A 23,544-nucleotide genomic window follows, 5' to 3' on the forward strand; every position below is an offset into this window, starting at 1 on the left:
TTCTGGATGAGAGAGCCTGCCTCTCAATCTCCCATATCCCCAGCCTAATGCTGCCCTGACAAATTTGGTAAGCATAAGAAACAGGGGCATTCTGGCTTTGAAGTAGCAGCCAGGATGGAATGCCAGTGTGGTTCCACCATGAGAGAGATGCTCAAAACTACAGACCGCAGCTAATGACGCTAAACCAGCCCCTTCGTCACTGAAATGTAACTCTGGATTACGGCTCTCTCGCTGACTCTCAAGATCTTTCGGACTCTATAACTCACGCAGGCTCTTTTTCTCAGGCTTTCTCCCCCCCTCTCCTCTTCCCTTATGGAAGAGAATTAAAGAGAAACCAAGCAGAGAGTTCTTGTTTATCAATAATCCACTGAGATCAATATTTATGTCTCAGCTTTGCAGAGGCTGACTGTGTCTGTGTGTGGTGGTAGCCAAGACGTGACTGGGGTTTGGGGCTGCTGAGGCACTTCAATGGGAGTTACAGTGGAAATTTATGGCCTTGTGACGTGGAGCTATGTGCTCAGTCGGCACAAGTCACTGCCCTTAGATGGGACGGTTGGCTCACAGCAGGGAGCCAGCTCTGCAGACACTACCAGATGACATAAATACAAACAGATTTATTTGGGGCTGTCATTGATTCAGGGCTTAGTAACATTCAGAGCAGTCTGCTGTGGCCACTTTAAAGCCCATTCTACTTACAGTGCAGTTTATTTAATGTTTCAGAGATGATCATTGCTTTGTGTCTACGCTTACTTTTAAAACATGTTAGACAGTTATTAAGCTACTCAATTAATTGTCAAATTAACACTCCTTTCACTGTATCCTTTATGATTCATATTCCGTATATCATTATTTTTGGATGAAAGTAAAGGCTTGTGTTTAATCAGTCTCTCCTTTAATGTCTTTTCTGTTTCATTGATGGTGATTTCCTGATGCGACAATTATTTTCTTAATTTATTAGATGACTAATATTAACAACCCGGCAGTTGAGGCACTGTTTAAAAACAGAATGCAATTATTTACAAATGAACTGTGTGAACTGTGTGTTTACCAACAACGTGTTGATGTAGTAATATCCTTCAGACAATCATGTGTTGCAAATTCACAAAAATAATATAATTACAAATATCACTGAAGTTGATAAAGCAAAACATTATATACATTTCTTTGTGTTGTTTTCAACTGAGTGTATGTCAATAAGGATTCACAAACTATCACCCTGTCCAAAGAGAGTCCAAATTTCTTTGGAATTGGGGTTAGAATATCTGTAAATGCAGAGCCTTCATTATCGCATATCTGACCTAACAGTTCATACCTTGCTATAATTGTACTCTGCAAGCCTGACTTGTCTTCCTAGCTCTGTTTAATACATTATCTAATGATGACACATTGTAGAGGCCTACAAGTCTTTACCATGGTAACGTTTCATTAAACCACAGGTGCAGGGGGTTTTCATATCATATTTTGGTTTACCCTCGACGAGGGAGAGTCGGGAGTCAAGTGTTACAGCTCTTACTTAAATCTACAGAAACGTTGCTCTAACCAAGCTTGGTCAACTAACTAAACTGCCCCCTTCCACTACCAATGACCAACCAGGTTTCTTTAAAGCATGATAGATCTTTGAGATCAGCTACCAATTTAAGTGCTATACTGTGCCAGTGTTATATTGGATTTAGTGGTAAGTGTAAAGATGCCTCTGAGAAACCATCAATGATTCATATCAGAGAGCAAAACTAAAAAGCTGGACGCGAAAATCAGGCTTCCAGATCCTGTACTGGGATCATCCACGTCCTCCAACATGCCTGGAATCAAGTCTTATTTCCCATGACAGAAAAGTGGGCTACTATTCAAACAAACAGAGAGAGAAAATCCTTGGCGGACTCTCAGTTGACTTCTGATTTCTTTTGAATATCATCTTCTTCCAGAAGCCAGCGGACAGTGTGAAGAAAAGGGGAATGATGGATGGAGAATCATGGTGAGAAATGACAAGCCTGATGTCCCCTGATGAGTGTCTGAAGTCACCAACCACAAGGGGGAGATATGTGTGTGTCTGTATGTTATTTTTTATCTGTATGCTATGTGCTTGGCGAAAGTCTCAAGTCAACTTGAGATGTTGTTGGACTGAGGAGCAGACCTCAGGCACTTTATATTCCTATCATCCCATTAAATATATAAATATCCATGTAATCTGATGTCCAATTGTGGGACAACCCTACACAACAAACTTCTGTTTTGCATTGCCTCCACTGGCTTCTCTCATTCGCTGTGCAGTAAAGTAAGCGACAGACAAAGAGCAGCAAGCAGCAGGGAGACAAAAGAAAAGAGTAAGCCCGAGTCTGGATTGGCTTAAAACATCATCACAATCTGCCTGGAGTGGAGCGAGGGCCGTCTGTAGCTCATTGAAGTTTTCATTGACAAGAGCCGTCTCAAGTTCCATCCAAGATTTATTTATCGGTTCTCTGATGCTGACACAACGTGTTTTTAATGTCAGGAATACGGTTGCGTATGGATGAAAAAGCCCTCTTTCTTTCCTTTCCTTCCTGCTTCTTCCTGCCCTGATGTCAATCCGTGAGGCAGACAAGTAGACAGGCAGAAATTTCTCTCAAACCAATAAGTTACCTCTTCAAAGAAGTATGGATACTTGATTGAGGGGCCAGGCCATGCTGAAACAGACATCTCAGGGTTTTCATTAAGTTTCCCATCTCTTAACTGACATTTGTGACAACCACAGACCATGAAAAAAGGCTTATCCCCTTCCTTCTTTCACTTTCATTGTGGAACAATGAAAAAGGACTATCAAAATAATCTCCATGAGCTAAGTGTATGGGTCCATTATATGACAGGGCAAAGCTGCATGTTCCTCTGGCTTGTCTTGATTAATAGATGGGAGACATTAAGGTTGTGAGTAAGAAGGTCTTGTCAGCCAAAATCTGCACAGGAAAACAGTGAAAAACTGAGCAGAGAGCAATCTCCCCTGTTCAGTATCACAGGCAAGACTATGCTACCAACAGCTGCATTATGGGCGAATGAGAGAGAAACACCAAGGAGGGCGAGAGAGAGGGAGAGAAGATAGACGGGTAAGTTCTGGGCCCAGACAACATTAAATGCACAGCATACCAGGGATTAGTTTCCGGAGGTGATAGAGTGATATGAAAATGGACACTTTTTCCCCTCCAATAACACAGAGCTATTACCGACACTTATTATGCCACAGCGTCACAGGGGGATTTGCGTCAGACCCATGCTCCTGAAGGCAGTTAGATCACAGGGATGTGAACTGCTGGCCATGACAGGAGCAGCCTTTTTCATGCAGTGCAAAAATGCGTAAAAACTGTTGTTGACATGGCCTTCTAAGAGACTGCATTTGTTTCCAAGCAATGGGAAATATCAGTGTGAAGAAAAGTATAAATAAGTCTCCCTGACGTAATCTTAAATAGTCCTGAGTCTTTTTTCTACTTTTTTCTCCCAAACCAGCCATTCCCCACTGTATATGTAGGGGGAACTTGTAAAAACAAAAGATTTGTTTTAATAATGATACCGTTATGAGTGAGAGCATAAGTCCAGGGCTATTATTATCAACATGCTTCTAGTCGCTATGCAGTGAGAGCATAGGCTCATTGTATCCAAACATTCCTGCCGTCATTTGCCTTAAATGGGATCCTACTCTTTGAGTTCAGAAGTGTATATAGGATTTGCTAACGATGGAGGTGGGCATGCATCTGTGCATATTCACATCTCTTTACGATCCGTGCGTGTGTGTGTGTGTGTCTGACCTGACACTCAATTAGTTGCAGAAGCTGGGTTTAATAAAGAGAACCAATGGCCAGTTGTGTTTCTGGGTACTGAGGTCTACCCCACACTCTCAATCTCCTCATTTCCTTCTTTCTGTCACTTTTCCCTTCAACCTTTATTTTTTTTTTCTCTCTTTCATTTTTCATTCTGCTCATTATATCGTTGACTCTCTCTCTCTGCCTCTTCCTCTGTTCTTTCTCCCCTATATCTGTCATGCTAAAGTTATGCCACAGCTCGTATATCACCCAGAAATCATCTAGAGCACGCCTGGTGACCACCACCAACCAACCAACCCCCCGCCCCCTTGTCCTAGTCCAGACCACCACAGAGCCATGAGGCCAGAAAACCAGCTGAGGTAGCTGCATTAAAGCTGAATCCATCACTGGTGGAAATGACAATTATATGCTGATTTAAATTACCTTGATCTCTTATCTTTCAAAATGCAGCACTTTGCAAGAAATTTAACAGGGAAGCAAGTGCATGAAAAAAATTGTGCTCAAGACTTTCTGCTCTAAAGGGCAAGAGTTCAGATTTTAGAAAGTTAATAGCGCTGGCCTAAGTTTCTGCTCCACTTCCTTTTGCCAACTTAGTCGTAGATCCTGCACTTGTCCCAGAATGGTTGATTGAGGGAGGACAATGTTCAGGAAAAGCCTGGTGAGGCCAGTCAACAGCTGAGCCTGGCTCAAATGTAGGGGAAAATTATTGATTCATTTATACTTACTGTAGCTTTCACTCTGACATGGCAAAGAAACCAAAACCTATTTTTCTCGAGAAAATTTCAGTTCATCATGGAGAATTTGTGGTGGATGTCAATGACCTAAAAATCAATAAATCAACTATTACTCAACTACACTTTCAGGCAAATAAAACAAGCAGGAAAAACAGGCTGTGAAGCATTTCTACCACTGGCTATGTTTAAAAGCAATGGCCAGGCACAATCATCCATCTTTTATAATGAGCTGTCTAAAGTTACTCTAAGTCTGGAGCATCCCAGGCCTTCTGGGTGTCTTCTGGAGGGTTTATTGTCACGGATGCAAGGATGCAACAAAGACTAGTTTCATATTTCTGTTTGATAAGCAAGACAAGAAGCAGAAATACAAAAAGCATACACACAGGTAAGCAGCATGCAAACAGGTGAATGCACATGCACAACTATTAATACACATACAGTAGAGTTGTATTATCACTATCACACAGTCAAAATATGAGCAATTCTTACAAAACATGGGCAAAAGATCACTGGGTCAAATTCCCTCAGTCGGAGTTATACCATTTCTAGGTTTAAGAGGTCTCTGTGGCTCATAACTATGTACTGAGCTATAAATACATCTGTTGAAATCGAAAAACTCAGGTCCATTGGGGACATAAGTGCATGAATCAAAATCCATTAAAATATCATCAACATGAGAAAAAAAAAGAATACAAGAAAACATACAGGCTATGTGCTCATGGCAAAGTACAGACTAAGAATTGCAGGATTTGGGATCCGTGACAACTTTTTGAATTTGACTGCATCGACTCTCGACCTTCCATTCAATTATTGACAATGGTGTCAATATTATGTAACCTTTTAATGTTAAACAACTGCTTTCATTTTTTCTACAAGATCCTGGGATAATATTCAACAGAAACCAAATTGAAGTAATGCAAAGGCATATTTACTTTTCAAATATATTTAGTAAATGCATTAAAGAGTGAGCAATGAGTAAATTAATTTGTGCCCTGAGATAACACTTTCCCTGTCCTAAAATCAGACACACACTCACCATACTGCACAACATACTATGCACACACACAAATGAATGCAGACTCCAGCAGTGTGTGGGAGGTCACTGTGGTCAGTGTGTCGCTGAATCTGAGGTTAGCAGTGGCTAGAAGCAGCGGTGGGCAGAAATAACTGGCTCCTCTCTACTACTATTACGGCTACGGCTACTGCCACTACTATGGCTGCAACTGTAAACCACAAAAGCATCCTGGAAGTATAAACAAAAGAGAACATGTAAGACGGGCTGGCTGCTGACAATCGTAGGGGAAGAGGAGAAAAAAGAAAAAGAACAGGGGCTTACAGGAAGGAAAATGAGATGGCGTGAGACATTGAATTTAGCAACACAATGAGATAAGAATGACAGATGGAAAAGAGAGAAGAAAAAGGGAGAAAATAAACTTGGCAGAATTAGAATTGCACAGAAAAGATGGAAAGGACAATTGTAAAAGTAAAAATGCAAAAAACAAAGTGAAGGATTAACACCAAAGGGAGTAAAAAAGCTGGCAAGAAAGTCAGAGTAGGTTTTGTTAAGGCATAAATGGGCGTAATGAAGGCGGGAATGCAGCAGGGCAGAGCTGCAAAAAACACAAAGTTGTTGTTACCCTCATTGGGCAGCTGAGGAGGCTGAGGGTTTGGGGGCACATAATGTAGGATGTGGGCACTAATGTGTGCACAAACACACACACACACACCTCCCTATGGACCACCTCTCCGTTTACACCAGACACATAAAGCATGACATACTGTTTGCTGCAGAGCTCACCAATAAAATATAACACTAGTGTAAGCTTTGGTGGAATGCAAAAGGAGAACGCTGGAATAAAGTGTCACCACAGAAAACTTTGCTCATGTCGGAGCCAAGCACTCTGCAGCAGCACAACAAAACTGTCCTATAGACAAACCAAACTGTCATGAAAAAAGCAGTGACTGACAATGTCTGATTTTCAGGGAAAATAAGATTTTACGGTTTGTTTTCTTGGGCTACACTGTATATGCTGATCACTGGGTTATTGCTCTAGCTGCCAGGGAGCAGTGCAGTCAGTTGAAGTCTTACAAGCCCTAGCGGCTATTTTCCAGTCAACTGCAATGATTTTAAGTCTCTCACTGTTGCTTTAATCTGAGTCCACCACTTACATTGAAGAACAGTTTACAGTCTGTCAGTACCTTGAGATTAAAACTGAAGTTTTGTTGAGTTTCCCCCCTTGCTGAATTGTGAAATTTCCTTTGGACAGGGAATGAAATCTCTAACCCAAATGGCTCCCCCGCGAAGGACACTGACCATCTGCGTTATCAGCTAGAGCTCGATATGAAACACCTTCCACTATTGAAAAACCCTGTAACATCAAAAGGACAGAAGGGAGGAGAAATTCCTAAAGGAATGAAAAAAGCACGTTCAAAGTGAACAGCGTTTGTTAGCCATGTTCAGTATTCAGTATTAGGCCAGCACGTGTGTGTTTGTGTGTGTGTGTGTGTGTGTGTGTGTGTGTGCGTGTTTGTGCATTTGTGCAAGTGTGTGTGTGTATGTGTGTGTGTGTGTGTGTGTGTGTGTGTGTGTGTGTGTGTGTGTTTAAGCTCCATCATTGCAATGGCTTGATTGCTCCTGGTTGGTGACACAAGAACGAACAAATGACTACAAGACTTCAATCTGGATACCGGATGTGAGCGTCATAACAGACCCTACATTTTACCTCAAACAGTTGCAGCCATTCAGCCAGCCAGCAAGTCATACTAGCCAAAAAAAACAGCCACTCTTACAAACACTTTTACTGCACGGTGGGCCGAATAAGTGGCACAATGTCAGCAGATTAACAATACAGCCAATTTGTCATTAGATAGGTTTAAAAGGAGTAAAATAAAGGGCACTGCCTCCACTGAGCATCAGGAGTTATGAAAGTTAGAAAACACACTGGGTTTGCTTTATTTAAGGAAACAACTCAGAGCAACACGGAGCAGAGAAGTGAGTGGGACGGCAAGAAGCCAGCACAGAACAGCAAGCAAGTTCCCATCATGACGTTACAATGTGGACACAACCACAGTGCCCACAGAAACCAAAATGATTCAGCAAGGTTGCACTAGATATGCAGGAAAACGCATTAAAGCGAATACAGTCCACAACAGTTCACAACGGTTTATTCTGCTAACTTCACTACTCTTCCCTTCTTGCATCTGCTCATTTTCCATTTCTCCTCCGCACTTAAGCTGTCACACTAAAGATGGAGAGGGATTGGGACAGCTAACATCTTCCTTAAGCACCATGAGTGTCACCACAATTTCAAAAGCAGATATAGTACTAGACATCTTTGGTTATATCATAGGAATTATTGCTAAGATTTTTCCCCACAAAACATATACTTACACAACACATCACCTATTCCCCTTCACTCTCTTGCTTTCGAAACCCAAACTCTTTTTCCCGCTGCTCTTTTTCTAAGCTGCCAACACACGGACCAGATGTGCAAATGTTTCTCCATGTTGCTATTCAAGTCCTGTTCCAAGAGAAAGGCAGAGTGAGGGGAGAGGAATATTTGACTTCACTCCACGGGAGACCAGTTTCATAAATTTTGGCGGCTACACAACGGTGAAAAAGGTAGCTTGGCTTGCTCGGCCGAGGGAGAATGTTGACGGCATACCAAACAACATGATCCTAATGAGTTGGAAAATCCCTGGCCCTCCAGAGGACTGTCCAGATGCTACCGTCATGAGAAACGCTACTGTTTTATTGAATTCAGGCTCCCCTCCCTTTCTTTAACAAGGGGCAAAATTTATTATTTGACCATTAAGGCATCCTAGGCGACATGAAGCGTAAAACTGTTTCAGAGTTAATTTGCCTTTGGCTGCAGGTCCAGTACCCCACACTGGGCACATGACAAGTTGATCTTTGTGCCAAAGTGTCTTGTGTGAACGTGTATATTCAGAGACCTAAAGTTTGGATATGTGCTTGCACCCGTGGTATAGGCTCTGCAGCTCAGGTTGACTTGTTTTGGGATGATAGTCTGGCACATGATGTGCTGAGCCCTGAGAAATAACTGTAAAACTTTTCATAGGAGAGTCAAATCACTTTAACTTAAGCCAGGTCCATATATCTCTCTTGACAATTTACTGGTACTGAGAAACAAGCTTTATTTTATGGAGAACTAAACAAACAAGGCACAGTAAATGTACTTTATGAGAAAAATGATATTTCAGTAAATCAACTACAATGATGAATGCGTTAACATCTAATACAATAGTCTAAAAGAGACCAGATGAGCAATGTGATGCATCTTGCTCTTTGTTCTATGATTACTCATGGTTTAAATACAGAGTGAGCCGCTAAAGGACACATTAATCTTCTGTGAGGATATTTTATTCATTTTGCCAAGTGACTGAGTTGCCATTGCAGACTTAAAATGGCTACCCTACAATAACAATTGCATTACGAAAACAACTGTAAAAACACAAAGAGCCTTTTGCCATGCTAAGCAATTACATACACATGCACTGCATAAATAGCCTGTGCTCCTCGATAGCCCTTTTTACACAGAGATTGTGCAATGCCTCCATCATGCAGAACCTTCTTTACACTGCCCTTCTTTTTTTTAAATTGGACAAAACGACAGCGGAAAAATGCCCTACTGTGTGATTTTAGATAGTATGCAGGGGTTCTACAAGCAAAAGAGGTGTGACATGTAAAACAGCAATGTCTGCATGTAATGTGACATTTGTCCCACACAATGTCCTACATTGGACAGCGGTTTAAAACAATGGCATAACATGGGAATGACAATCATTTACTGTCCCTGTTAAATGCCTGTTGACCTCATCTTCTGCTCAGAGAGTAGGGAGGTCCTGGACCTCTCCAAATTTGCAGATATTTTCGGTTGCTGTTCTTCTTCTTTGAGTTAGCTGCTAACTGCTTTTTAAAACTCCCGATTATGGGGCCACACACACAACATGTCTTCTAAACATACACACCCTGTCTCATCCTGTCACCTCATCATCTCACTTAGACAGACAATGATTTGTCTCTGCTACTACCTACACTGCAGGCAGCCAATTTCATCTATGTGCTTTTTGTACAGAATGGCAAGGCTGAGTAAAGGCACAGTCCCGCCTTGAACAGGCTGTGTAAAAGGGGCTTAAGATAAACCTGCTCCCTTTCTCTTCACTCACATCATCACTTGTCTGTTGGATGGAGATCCAACGCACAACCAAACAGCATGCTGTTAGTGGAAAGGTCAGGTGTCATTTCACTTACATACTCACAAGAAATAGAAAGAGAATTCACATAATCTGAATGCAGTGAAGATACAGGGGAAAGTGAATGAATCATGCTCTCTCCTCTGTCCTCTGATTGAGTTTGTTGGAAAACAGTCCTGACAGTCTGACTGATCTACTGTAGCTGCTCAGAGATCAGCAGAAAAATACTTATCATTACCTTGGTCAGGTATCAGAAATTCATAAAACAGTATTATTCTACAAAGTATTTCTTGTGATAGAAAAGGCTCAGTTAACTTGATATGGTCTATTGTAGAGTGTGTTCTTTACCTGGAGCTTTGTACACCTCGTTGAGCAGGCTTTCACTTAGTGTCAATGGGGCACCGCTGACTACGCTGTGGGTCCAGCTCTGACAGATCGCTTGAAGCAAAAGCGTCTGGGCCCTTGTTGCCTGTACAGTGAAGTGGGGAAGCTCAAAAATACACTCTGTGGTGGGGACCGAAGATCTTTTGCTCCTATAAGAGAGGGACATGAGACAAAGAAAGACAGGGTTAGATGAAAGATAGTACGTGAGGGGAAAAGAGACGTAGAGAGAGTCAGGATATAGTGACAATAACAAATGAAAGAATGGAGAGTCGCACATAAATGCCAACATATACTTAATGAAATAGACACCGGTGGAAACAAATGGCTCACGACTTCCACAAATCCATCAATATCACATCGCAATATGTAACAGCTCATTGATAGCAGAAGAAGCCAAATAGGTATAACTACATTCCAACAGCAAACTGAAGAAATACCAATTGCAGGCCAAGCTTTCCTTAGTTACTTGGCAGGTTGGTATAGTTGCCGCCGACCCTTCTCTCCTCTCCGTCAAAACTGTGATGATGATTTATGTGAAGAGATGTACAGCCCAGAAACCTGACCCTGAAAAGAATCTTTACGCATTTAACATTTCATCTGTCTCCAAGAGTGTGGTGGGAGAGAATTTTGTGAGTGTGAGTGTGAGTGTGAGTGTGTGTGTGTGTGTGTGTGTGTGTGTGTGTGTGTGTGTGTGTGTGTGTGTGTATGACAAGCTGATGAGTTGAGTGTTCAGGGGGATGAGGTAACAGCACAGTCAGACGGAGTCCTCCAGGCCCCTGTCCATCACAACCTCAGTGGACCGTGCTCTCATTTATCATCTGACACACATGCGTGTACACGCACGCAGAAAACACCCACGTACACACTTTTTTTAATCTGTTCTTCAATTCCTCCTTTGTAGTATCCGAGTCACTGTCTCCCCTGTTCATTCTGTAATCACTCAGTCAAAGGCTAACACATTCTAAGGCACTTCTCTGATTGCACACACGCAAACATCTTGACACACATACATAGCCCTTCAAATCCCTGAATCAGGTCTCTGAGCTTGTTTTCTATCCAGGCTGTGAAGTCATGGCTCCTCCTTAAGATCCCATCCCTGACATCAGCAACAGCAGGAGGAGGGATTCCCCAGCTTACACACACCAACCGAGGTATGGCATTACACACTGCTGAGAGTGATGGAGCACTTGTCATTATCACAACTACTGATTTCTATCCTTCACATCTCTCTCTCCCTCCCTTTGTTCCTCACTCCCTCTTAGTCCCCAGGAACCTTAGTTCACTGGAAATACGCCAAGGGAGCCTGAACTAAACACTTCAAAACAAGCCTGTTTGGTTCCACTCCTGTTTTTCTCTCTGCGAGGTTCTCTCGTTGGGTTTTTCTGAACTGGCAGTGCCCCATGCCTAGATACACATCTACCTTTTTGGGTTGTGTGTGCAGGAACATGTGCTTGCTTGACTACGTATTGTAATGGAAGCAAAGACACATTGCCCTCTTTGCGGCGCTTTTAGTGAAAATAGAACCATGACTAATTCCAGAGATGGCTGTGGTGTGTCAGGAACGAGCATCACAGTTCATTTAATCACACATCCATTTTGGTCTGGTCCCAGTTCAGAGTGTGGGATATGTCACGGGGTCTCTCCCTCCGCTCAGCAGCTCTGCAATCGTTTAACTCCTCTGCTTCCCTCCCTCTCCTTCTCTCTGTGTCTCTTTATCTTTCCTTTTATTCTGCTCCTGGGTGGTTCGGCAGGATGACATGAGCTGTTAGCTGCACACAGGCAGACCCAGAGTTCTAAACCGCCTGCTGTCTCAGGGGGGACTACTATGAGACCGAAAGTGAGAGAGAGTTTGATAAAGAGAGATGTAAGAGTACAGGAAAAACAAAGGCAGTAGGAGAGAGAAACTCCAAACCTGACAGGGTCAATGAGTTTACTTCGACAGTGCACATATATATTTTCTGTTCCCTGGCAACATATGGCGCATTTGGCACCACTGTGAACCATGCAATGTCATTTTCCTCTACTATTAGAAATCACCACTGTTGCATACTATACAGCTAGACATCAATCAAACTGATTTTCATGTGTTCCTGTGTGTTTAAATGCTTTCATGCCTGTGTGTGTGTGTGTGTGTGTGTGTGTGTGTGTGTGTGCGCGTGTGTGTACACGTAGCGAGATATTGCTGCTGAACAAAAGAAAGTGAAGGCGACCCGGCAACAACAATGTCCCCACATGCAGAGCAAATGTGCCTGCAAAGCCACTTCAATGGGAGGACTGGCAAAGGATGAAAGTTTGTAGGCTTATTCGAGTGTTTACAGCGTTTCAGGGGAGCTGTCATGTGCATGCGGTCTTCTAAAACTGTAATTATGCACCTGTTTTTATTATATTATGCCCAATTCTTTGCAAACAGCAACTTGGATCTTGGAGCTTAATGAGAAGCAGAAACTCTCATTAGGGTGTTTTGGGAATGCTGGATGTGAGGACAGCCAGACACTCATCGGATTTCATTAAGTAGCTGGCACAGTCAGTGTTTCTTACTGCAACATGGTAAACAGCTTTCTGGCAGTCAGCTTGTTCACTGTTACCACAGGGCTTGAAGGAAACAAAAGTATCCAAGAGGTAAAAATAGCAGTACTAATACCTGCATCATCAACAGCAGTAACAAATGACTACAATAAAACATATCTTAAAACGTGAAACATATGCATGGGGCAACTCACAAAATGCAGTTTACTGCTACAGAGCACAATCCATATTATAAACGGAGTCCATAGCCTGGGGAGCAAAACTCATTACAGCATTCTTCGACTCATAACATGTAGACCCACCAGAAGTGGGCCCACAACCCATTTTGGATCCTGACTCCTAATTTAAGAAATCAGGTCCTTGGCTTGAACTTCAGTGCCTCATTGAATAGGCTGTCTCTGACCTCACAGTAGTTCTTTAAGTCAATAACTTTTTTATTAAAACACAGAGGCCACCAGGAGTATGTTAAAAGGAAATCAAAATTAGTCAGGAGCTATGAAAAATAAGGTGTTTCAATTTCAGCCAATGAAATATGCTTTCCTCTGGTGTATTTCAACAACATTAGGCCTCATTTCCCGACCTGTCCCCTGTTGGAGCCGTGACTGAGTGACGAAGAACTAGACCGGGGCTAGGACAGGCAAGTTGGCGGACTTGCTGACTGCTTGGCTGGGTAACTGCCTGGCTGGCACAAATTCTTTCTGTCCAGTGTCCCTGTCAAAATCAGGCAGAACAGGGCATGGTGTTGTGCAGGGGGTGAGTCAGAGTCATGAGCACCATACCAGCTGTGGTGCTCTTTGCCTAGACTGTTTCCTCTGTGTACATGCTCTAATGCAGACATAAAGCAGGGACAGCAAATTATTTTTAGTCATTAAAATGAATGAGTGAAATTTAACAGGGAGTTGACTTCACAGAGGACCCTCACAACATATTTTTTGTCAGCTACAAACATGGCTCAGAGTCATCTAGTGACATTATGCCATTACTAGTATAAGGTATCATTACCTATGCCAAGGCTTCCATTTAAACAGCCTCTAGTTCGCTCCATGTCTGTACCAATCCTTTTCACATCATAATAGCTGAGATCCATTCGGACCATTGGTTCTCAGGCTAATCAGCTTCCTGGTCTGGTCTGACTGTGGTCACAACTATATTTAGACAAATACAGCTGGGGCTCTAGCTACCAGGCTGCGATTGCTGCTTTAAAGAGGCCACACACAGGCACAGAAATGCACATAGACACATTTAGACAGACAAAAATGCCAACACCTGTACAGACACAAATAAATTCATGTTTGCCAATATGCACATATACTTACATGCCAACAAACACGCTGTCACAACATCACACACCTGTACATACACAAAAAAATAATAATAGCAGGTTGGTCAGCCAGAGCACAATCAGCAGCAGTAACGAGGCAACAGCTGACAAGGGGCCTGCTGCTCTAACAACCTGGAACTGGAACAATTCTAAAAGTAGCTGCCAATACTGAGGTCTGACAAGAATGGTCTTATGCCATATGTGTGTGCATGTAAAATACACTAAGCATATGTAATAGTCAAAGGATGTATCTTTTGCAAACTGAACAAAAAGGGAGAGAAAAGGAAAAATATGACCATACCACGCAGAAAACACAAACAAAAATGAGGGGAAAACAAGCAAGCACAGCCATGAGAAGGATAGAGACCACAAGCCTGCAGGTCATATGTTATTCTCCAGGTAAAATAATACCTAACATGGGGAGTCTCATTAAAAAAGCCATTTGGAAAGGATCCAGTACAAACTCAGGAGTAGCAGAACTGGTAGGTTGTTGCTTTGTACTTTTACAGACAAGAATAAATGTAGCCTAATTAAAGAAGGCTGTTGGGGGATGTGGCTGTGTGTACATACAGTTTAGTGAGTTTATGTTTCATACATGTAGATGTCCAGTAATGTTTTGAAATCTGGATATGTTGGCATTAGTGGAAATGTTCTGAAAGAGGACAATACTGAGAAAGCAAGCGTATATGCCTGAATAGCACAGCCAAATGTGGTCAGCAAATTCTTTTTTTAAGATCAGCATCTTGCGGTGATTGAGGGAATATCGCCAAGAGCAGCTGGTCCTAATGGTTTACACAGTGTCCCAGAATACAAGCTTGGAACCTGTGCACACTTTCCAGAATGTTCATTTTTGTTATTACTCATATCCTGTACAGTGCTAAACATTAGTCCCCTCACTCTTTCCAAAATACAGTGACACAGACAGCTGTGGGGGCCGGGAGGTAGGCGGGAGATGTGTAGCAAGGTGTCTGTACCATCAATGGACCACAGAGAATGAAGGAGGCCCACTCACACAAACACACATTCCCTGACACAGGTGGATTATGTCTGTAAAACTAAATGGGAAATTTCCCATAAACTGAAACATGATACTCCAATGAACTGTCAAAAGCTGGTGGAAGTTCTCAAAAAAGATAATGTAGACTAGATTCAAGTCAGTAAAAAAAACAAAAAGTCAACAAAGCAGTCAATCACTTTTGACTTGCCTCACAATGTGCTACTTTCTCTTGACTTAAACTTATCTACAGTCCACAGCAACGACAATGTAATCCATTATGGGCTGACATATTTGTCTGATAGATGCAACAGATAGCCACCGTCTTGAGACAAGTGATAAGTTATCTGAAGTTTCTACAAATCCTTCACTGTCACACCCTACCTTAATTAACCAACACAAACATTCCCCAACTCAAGCAGTTAACAAAATCCTCTACCGCTATTGCTTCTTTGGAGGGAATGAGGCTGAAACTGGAGGGAAAGGGAAGACTGACAGCATGCACCTTTTTTTTTCTTTACGGTGCAGATTGATTTAAAGTATTGCAGAATTCCCCATCTCTCCAAGCCAAGGTCACTGACCTCTCTTGAAAATAACCAGAGTGAGTTATGGGCTGCTCTCAAGACCCCTCTTTTATCTACAAAAGACTCGCTACAGTCTCTTGCAAAGCCTCCAAATGAACATTATAAATCATGCAAGCACTTCATGCTGAACAATAACACCTAAGTGGCTGAATTAGGAGATGGGGAAACTTATCATTTTACCACCTGGATGTCAGTTGGGAGAAGAGGACGGAGATGAAGACGGAGATGAAGAAGAAGAAGAAGAAGAAGAAGAAGAAGGAGGAGAACTGGAGCTGCAACTGATTCAGAAAATTTAGCAAATGCTGTTTTCAGCAGCAGCCATAAATTACTCACAGCAGTCATTACACCCTGTCTCCAGTGTCTTTTGAAGTCTGGTTTAAGATATATCTTTTAAAAAAAAAAAAAAAAAATCAAACAATTAAGAATGTACATTTCCTGGGTGCCACAGTAGCTCAGTTTGTAGAGCGTGAGCCGATGTACAGAGGCTGTGTCCTCACTGCAGCGGCTAAGGGTTCGAGTCCGAGCCCTTTGCTGCATGTCATCCCCCCGTCTCTCTCATCACATTTCCTGTCAAGCTGTCCTATCAAATAAAGCCATGAAAGGCTATATTCTAATTCAGCTCACATCACACCATAAGACCATAAGATTAAGATTAAATGAAATGTCATACGAAATGTTTTACCTTCAGGTACTGTATTAACTTTATTTCTCATTGGATTTCTCATCTTATCTCTCAGTCACAATCTGTGGTGACATCCATTCTCTGACCTAACCAAACTCTTTAAAGCCTCTGTGTTGGATTTGGGTATGAGTTAGGGGGAGGCAGGGACTGTAATTGTGGCCGCAGCTCAAAGTTTTGTGGTTCCCCAAGGTCAAAGGTGTTCCATGTGTGCATTTCTCAATCATCGGGCCTTAACAGCCCAAACTCTTCATAGAAAGAAACACTCCACTCTCTCTTTCTTTCACACACATACATACATACACACGGCCCTCCCCTTCCTCCCATCTGGAGGACCCCTGACCCAAAAGAGAGACAGACACGCACGCACGCACACACACACACACACACACACACACACACACACACATCCTTCTCAGGAGAGGGCTTCATTACACAGGGATTACTAAAAGAAATGTTTTAATCAAGTTGTGCAGACAGCTGCAGACCGAAAGGCGAGAAAATGGCAATGACGTGGTTCATCAGGCGTTAAAGGAAAACACATCAAGAGGCCTGTGTATGTGTGTGGGTATAATGGTGCGTCCGTGTGTGCACGTAGCTTCCTGCCTCTGTCCAACATGTCCAGCTGTGGAGGACATGCGGTTCCTTATAAGGACACACAGAGATAGAAGACCTCTGACCGGAGACTACAGACCTAATATCACATTTATACTTTCAGATTTTGCTGCAGAATTTTGCTCGTCCTGTTGTCATAGCAACAAAAGCAGCATTCAACGGAAGCACCGGCTGCCCTTTATTTTGATCCAGACTAGTTGTCCTCAGTGTTATTCTCTCAAGGCCTTTGACCTTCATGCAGATGGTCAGTAAAAATAAGAAAACGGACTCCAGTGAGGTCCCTCTCCCAAGTTAAAAAAATCTTTATTTTTTTCATGGTGACACCAATTTTTTAGCAGTAAAAATTGGATGGGCTTGGTTCTGGGAAGCGATGGAGCAGTACTGAGGCCTGGTGGGGAGGAGAGGACAGTGGAATGCACACCACAGTAGATGATAATCCACTCAGAGCTGATAATCCATCTACCCTTCCCTATTTCCCACTGTTTTCCCTCCCTCAAGCTTCAGCTCCTCAGATGACTAATTCAGGCATTAATGGAGTCTTTCAGTCAACTGAAAACATCTACAGCTGCTCCTGAATTCCCTATCTTGGCTCAGGTCTGTACATCCAAATACATCTCATGGTATAGTTAAAATTCAATGGATATTCTTGGAGTGCAAGAATACTGCCTCTTGAGAACCTTACAGCCTATAATATACACTTGAGTTGAGAGTTGAAACCCATGTTGATTTAAGCTACCAAATGACACTTGTAATCATAAGGGCAAGTAAACAGCTTCGACAGCAGAGCGACTATGGTTTCTGTAGCAGTGACTGTCTGAATGCTGAAAGAAAGTCATGGAAGCTTCCTTCAAAACTGAGACGTCAATCAGTGAGAGCACCAGCCTTGCATTTGCTGATGCCATTTCCTTAATACAAGGTTCCTCAATACGTCCATTGATCCCTGTCAGCCATAAAACCAAATAAAACTGTCTGACACCAGATGTAGAGGAGAAAAAAAAGTCCTCATGACAAAGTTGGCCGAAAGACTTTATAGACTGTGCCACACGGAATATGATGTTTTACCTTGCAGCTCGCAATCCTTTGCACTCCCGAACATCGGAGTGAAAAGTGGAACAATATTACATCATATGCCATTCCAGGCTTTTAATACACACCTGTTAATACATAAAGCCTACTTGTTGCAGTGTGTGCCTACATCCCTTCAGCTTCATCATGTGAAAACATTTTCTCTCTCCAAACATTACCATGTTTCTTTAAGAACAGGGAAGGGCCTAGTTCATGCGTTCAACTAAATGAATTCCCTGCTGCACTTAAGGCCTCCGAACCGCAACTCAGTGCAGAGCATGACCACAGCAACCACACGTTGATTTAAGGTCATTCAATTATCCTTCACCATAACAGCTCTCAGTAACTTTAACCCTGCCTCCACAGATATCTCATTTAAGACCTTGATGAGTAATACAAGTGATTACTTCAGTACAAAAGTAGCACTAATCAAAGTTTGGTTTAGGGGCACAACAGTTGACGCAGAAGCTGCCTGTGTGACATCATTCGCAGGATATCTGTCATAAGTCATATAAATGTATACTTTCCATCCAACTGCCACTCCCAAATCAGTTTTCATCAGCCAAAATGATTATTCCAATTCCACTTGTTAATGATATTACCTGCCAAAATGGCGAGTAGACAAATGTAACAGCCACAGTCAATGTTCCCTCCAGTGAATGCTGTTCATGTACATTTGCTGAATTTGACTTGGATCTGTATGGCTCACCACTGAAGGACACAGAAAGCATTTGTCCTCCTGTTCTTGGCTGTGCTTGGAGACATAGACCAGGAGCAGCTTGCTATGACTAACTATGAACAGGGGTAATGGGGCATTACAATCACACCAGAAGCCTCATGCCTCAGATGCCTCAAGCAGCATTCATAAATCACAACATGAGCTAATCTAAAGTCTAGACTACTGGTCCAGACATAGTAAAGGACTTCTCAACTTCACATAAAAAAAATCCAACAGGTAGTGCTAAAAACTGAACAAATCATTGACACTGTAATGGAGTTAGATCAATAATTAGATATCAAGGGAGATCCAACATTCTTTTCTATTCAGAAATGTTTGCAAGGCAAGTCAGCTTTTTGTGGCTATATAACATGCACCTGTAATGCCACAAGCTTTAAGAAATTATCCCCTCAGAAATAGCTGAGCGAGGAATAGGGGCTGCTAAAAACGCCACATAAAAGCTGGCATGGGGCTGAATTACGACCTGCAATGTGACGAGCCACACTGGGCTGCTGCTGGTTTGTTGGTTGGTTGGTGGGCCCCGGCCTTGGCCTGCCTCCATATGCTGCTGCCGTCAGGTGGCCCTGTATAAGGAATATTATATGGTGTGAGTGTAAGTGTGTGCGTGCATGAGTGAGAGAGTGAGGTTAGGTTTTGGTGAGATCGTTGCAGGTGGCACTTCTAACATCCCCTCGTTACTGGCACCTTCCACCCCCTCAGTTTTTTTTTTTTTTTTTTTTTGCAGGCACCAATTTTATCTGGGATAACTGGTTTAACAGCCAGACCAATTGAAACTCTCAGTAGAGTCACTGTGAAGTTGGCGGCCCCATACAGTGCCTTTCATTAGGGATAAGTACAGCCTGATGCCTCTCAGCTGCATTTTAATTCATTGGGAGTGAAAGTTCATTTCAGAGGATTTTGGTTTTTTGGCTGACCAAATGATCTGACTGCTTGGTTAGAACATGGTGGTTGGGAAACTCTGATATTTTCTTATTTTTCAAAAGTCATCTTTGTTTACTATGCCTACTCCATTGCGATGTGTTTTTTTTTCTATTTCAGCAAATACTCAGCTATGTCAGTGCAACCAATTTGTAGGGAGTTGTAATCTTAATATTTTAATATTTTCATTATGATTCCTTTTTAGTATTGATGCTTAATGCCAATAATTATATCATTATAAAGACGTTTTTCTTTGCATTGCAGAGTCACACACAAAAATATCCATAAATAACTTCAGAGACAATTAATCATATATTACAATACATTGCATTTGGTCTTCAAAAAATAATTTTCCATAATTTTGACATATTACAGATGATGGGTTATTCATAAAAATGTATGTTGTTTTTTATACAGCAAAACCAGCAATTAAAAGTGTTAAATATAATATCAATCAATTGTATATATAAAAAGAAATGATAGAACAGTGTAGTGCCAAGTTTTACTTCCCAGAACCTGTAACAATAGTTTAATTCAGCCATTAACATATGTTATGCAGGTAAAACTACAACAGCCGTAAGGTATGAAGATATTCAGACCATACAATGGTTTAAAAATTTACACGATTGAAATATATGTAAGTAAGTCTTACATTTTGTATCCTAGTAGCTCGCTGTTGACTAATATCCTTAGCTTATACTTTAGTTACAACAATGCAGTACATTTCAAAGTAAAAGCCCCTTTTAGCATGTAGTCCTTCAGATCAGAGTTAGTGGTACTATTCTTAACTATTTAACTGTCTCAATTGGTGCCTTCTAACCTAAGATCTAGCGACAATGATCAAATGGCCCTGAGCTTACTGTTTAACAACAGCTAACACTAACTTTTAGTTATATATTAGCCATAGTGATACCTGGACACAATGTCACAGAGTGTCAGTCCAGATAATCCACTTTATTATACAACCAATTTACACATTTCAGTTGGTTGTGCAGTTTCCAACCTCTAAAGTTTATTCCCAAATCTTCACACAGACACAACATGGGTTGCATTACATCATTTGAGGTCATTTTAACTAAGGCCAGGAGGTTAAAACATTACAACTGTGCTGAGGTACCCTTACAAGGGCATTTCAGGGAATGTTGGTAGAGAAGGTTGCATGAGCCACCCTCGCCTACTCCAACATGGAAACATGTATATTGCCAACTTTCCAGTGATTAAAAAGAAGAGATTGCTGTCAGAGGCTTTTCAATATATTAGTTTGTGGTGGGTGAACTTTTCAATTCATCAAACATGCCAAATCGGAAACTACAAGGTCAGAGTCTGCGATTGCTCTGGAGCAATTAACCTTTCTTAAAATGTAGTTATGCCTGAAAAAGGGGAAAAAAGACATTTCAGTCTAATTGGATACATCCAAGGACTCACACACAATACTAAATGCCCAGGAAAAGCCAAGACTGGCAGAGAGAAGATGTTAAGGCAATGTACTTTCCCCATGAAAGCCCCATGCTGCCCACTGTGAGAAGCCGGAGCCTTTGTGGTGAGACTGAAGGAAACATGAGCTACAGTACACACTGTGGGCCAACTCATCAGGAGAGGTGCTGGGTCTTCACAAACGCCCAGTGCCTCTCCAAATCCCCCATGATCACCTGGCAGTCATATATACGATTGCTTAAGCATGAGCTGGCTGCACAATGACAAACACAAGCGAGGGATTCAAAATGTGTGCATATGACATCACCTTCTACACTTTGCTACTCCAAGCTACTCTTCTCTCCTGTCAGTCACCATTTACTTTTAATAGAGTCCAGAGGGGGACAAATCTAAAGCTACCTTTTATATTGGTAATGGAAAAGCTGATCCAAGACTCTGCATAACAAAACTACTGACTGACAAAGAAACTGAGACAGCTCTTTCTCTCGGACTACTCTCTCACTGGCATGCTCCTACACCTTCACTAAGGTCTCATGCTTTCCACTTTCTTTTTATATTTCCTTAAAACTTCAAAAGCTTGTGCAGCTCTGTTTAGTGTCTGCTCAGAGAACAGAACATCTTGGAAAGGGGTGTTGTTGGAGTTACATCAGCGCTGAGGAGCAGTCCCAAAACAAACATCAATACAGTCAAATTAAATGCTACCACCTGGTGGAGTGCATCTTTTGGCTTCCTTCAATGTGTCACTCAAATTTAGGAGAGGAACTGTCTGTCTGACTGTGCATCTGTCAGCCATTGTTCAAACACATTGAGAATAAAGTCAGCTGAAGTTAAAATGTGCACTTAGTCTTTCATCTCATTGTCCATCCAGGACCTTTTCCAGTTTTTACACCCGCTAACCAAAACTGTACCTAACCATAGCGGACGACATCAGCAGAAAAGGAAACAAATATATATATATACTAATATTCACTTATTAGCATTGCTGATTGTGATCCAACCCCTCCTGATACCTTCTTCTACTTCTTCTCTGTCAAACCTGTTCATCATCATTCTTCCAGGAGCAAACTGTCAGGTTGTGTTAATAAGATTTTGACTGTAGCAACACACGGGTCAGGAAGCAAGATAATCATACCTCCAACTTAGACAGAAAGGGTCAAATATGAGTCACATCAAGCCTGAACTGGCAGGTTCAAAACTCATAACTGCGCACAATACACCCTGTCCCATTATAATCTTCAGGAAAGAGTCTGACAAGGAAACAAACAGGCAACTGTTACAAAATGCAAGAAATGCTTCTAACCTGTCCAAGTGTCGGAAACATTTGGAGGAATGAGGAAAAGTAGATGGAGTGGAAATAATCCTGTTAAGGCCAGTAGAATTATCTTGGGTATTGCCTGTTGACCTGTTTTGAGGTATGACCGCAATACCATCTAAAAGTCTAACATTTATTCAAATAACGCCAAGATGAGAACTGCTGGTGCACACTGTTACTGGACATGTATTTACTGTATTCCATCAAAGGGCTGATACAACAAAGAATAACAGAGCATTTTCTTAATGTGTCAGGAGACTCTGTGAGAGGTTGTCAGTGTTATTTCTCAGGCAGGTCTGGGCTGAAAGAAAAGCCAAGGGGGGGCATTGATCTGGAAGCCTCTCTGGAGATGAGAAACATCTAGTGATTGTCAGAAAGAAAAATAACATCCGTTTTACATCTGAATCCACTATTTGAGGCAGGCAGGGCAGAAAAGGGGGGAGCTGGAGATCAAACAAGCAGCTAGCAGTCTCTTATTGGGAGCAGAAAGCAAAGGGAATCAGGTTCTGTCTACAGACACACTCACACACCACAATGAATGAGGGCCTTGTGTGTCCCTATGTGGTCAGCTAACCACTGTACAGTAGATACAATGTTTGCCTGGAGAAGAAGTCAGGAAAAGTCAAAACCATCTGCAGCTCTTTGACATGTTTAAATCTAAACTAATGGGGGGAAATCGATTCCCAAGCTAGTCTCACACAGGTTTCCTGCTTTAACAGGCACTTTGACTGCAAGGTGTGAGAGAGAGGGCACAGTGTGTGTGTGTGTGTGTGTGTGTGTGTGCGTGTGCGTGCGTGCGTGCGTGCGTGTGTGCGTGTGAGACAGGGTGTGTGTGTGTGTGTGTAACAATAGTAACAGTAAAAAAAACAAGATTCATATATCATTTGTGTTGTATATTGATAATAAACTGAAACTTGAATATACATAGATATGATAAAATGTTGTTTCAGTGTGATGAGGGAAGATGGAAGACAGGACATAAGATAATCTAGGGCATAGTGTGATTTTTGATGGGGTCTGTGCCAAACAAGCATGTTCAGTTATGTCTGAAAGATGTTTCTTTGGCCGGGGCATCCCTGTAGCACCACAATACTTAATTTCTAATGGTATGTTGTCACACATTTTACCTTTATCAAAAACTTGCAGCTTCTGTGATTTGGATATTACACTTGACTATATTGCAATTTCAATAATACTTTACTTACATTTTCAATTATAAAAGTAAAGCCAAGCTCCATGA

General features: G+C 41.9%; 1 protein-coding gene across 3 annotated transcripts in view; it reads right to left on the bottom strand.

The window, feature by feature from the left end:
* The window catches only part of LOC141011735 (intermembrane lipid transfer protein VPS13B-like), a 353,303-nt gene that overhangs the window by 265,364 nt on the left and 64,395 nt on the right, over window positions 1-23,544 (bottom strand). For all 3 annotated transcript variants that reach the window (XM_073484997.1, XM_073484995.1, XM_073484996.1), the window contains exon 17: window positions 10,082-10,266. In XM_073484997.1, the coding sequence (XP_073341098.1) occupies window positions 10,082-10,266 (185 nt within the window). The remainder of the gene's footprint in view (window positions 1-10,081; window positions 10,267-23,544) is intronic.

Source organism: Pagrus major, chromosome 17 (assembly GCF_040436345.1).
Source record: "Pagrus major chromosome 17, Pma_NU_1.0".
In the NCBI taxonomy this organism is placed as follows: domain Eukaryota; kingdom Metazoa; phylum Chordata; class Actinopteri; order Spariformes; family Sparidae; genus Pagrus; species Pagrus major.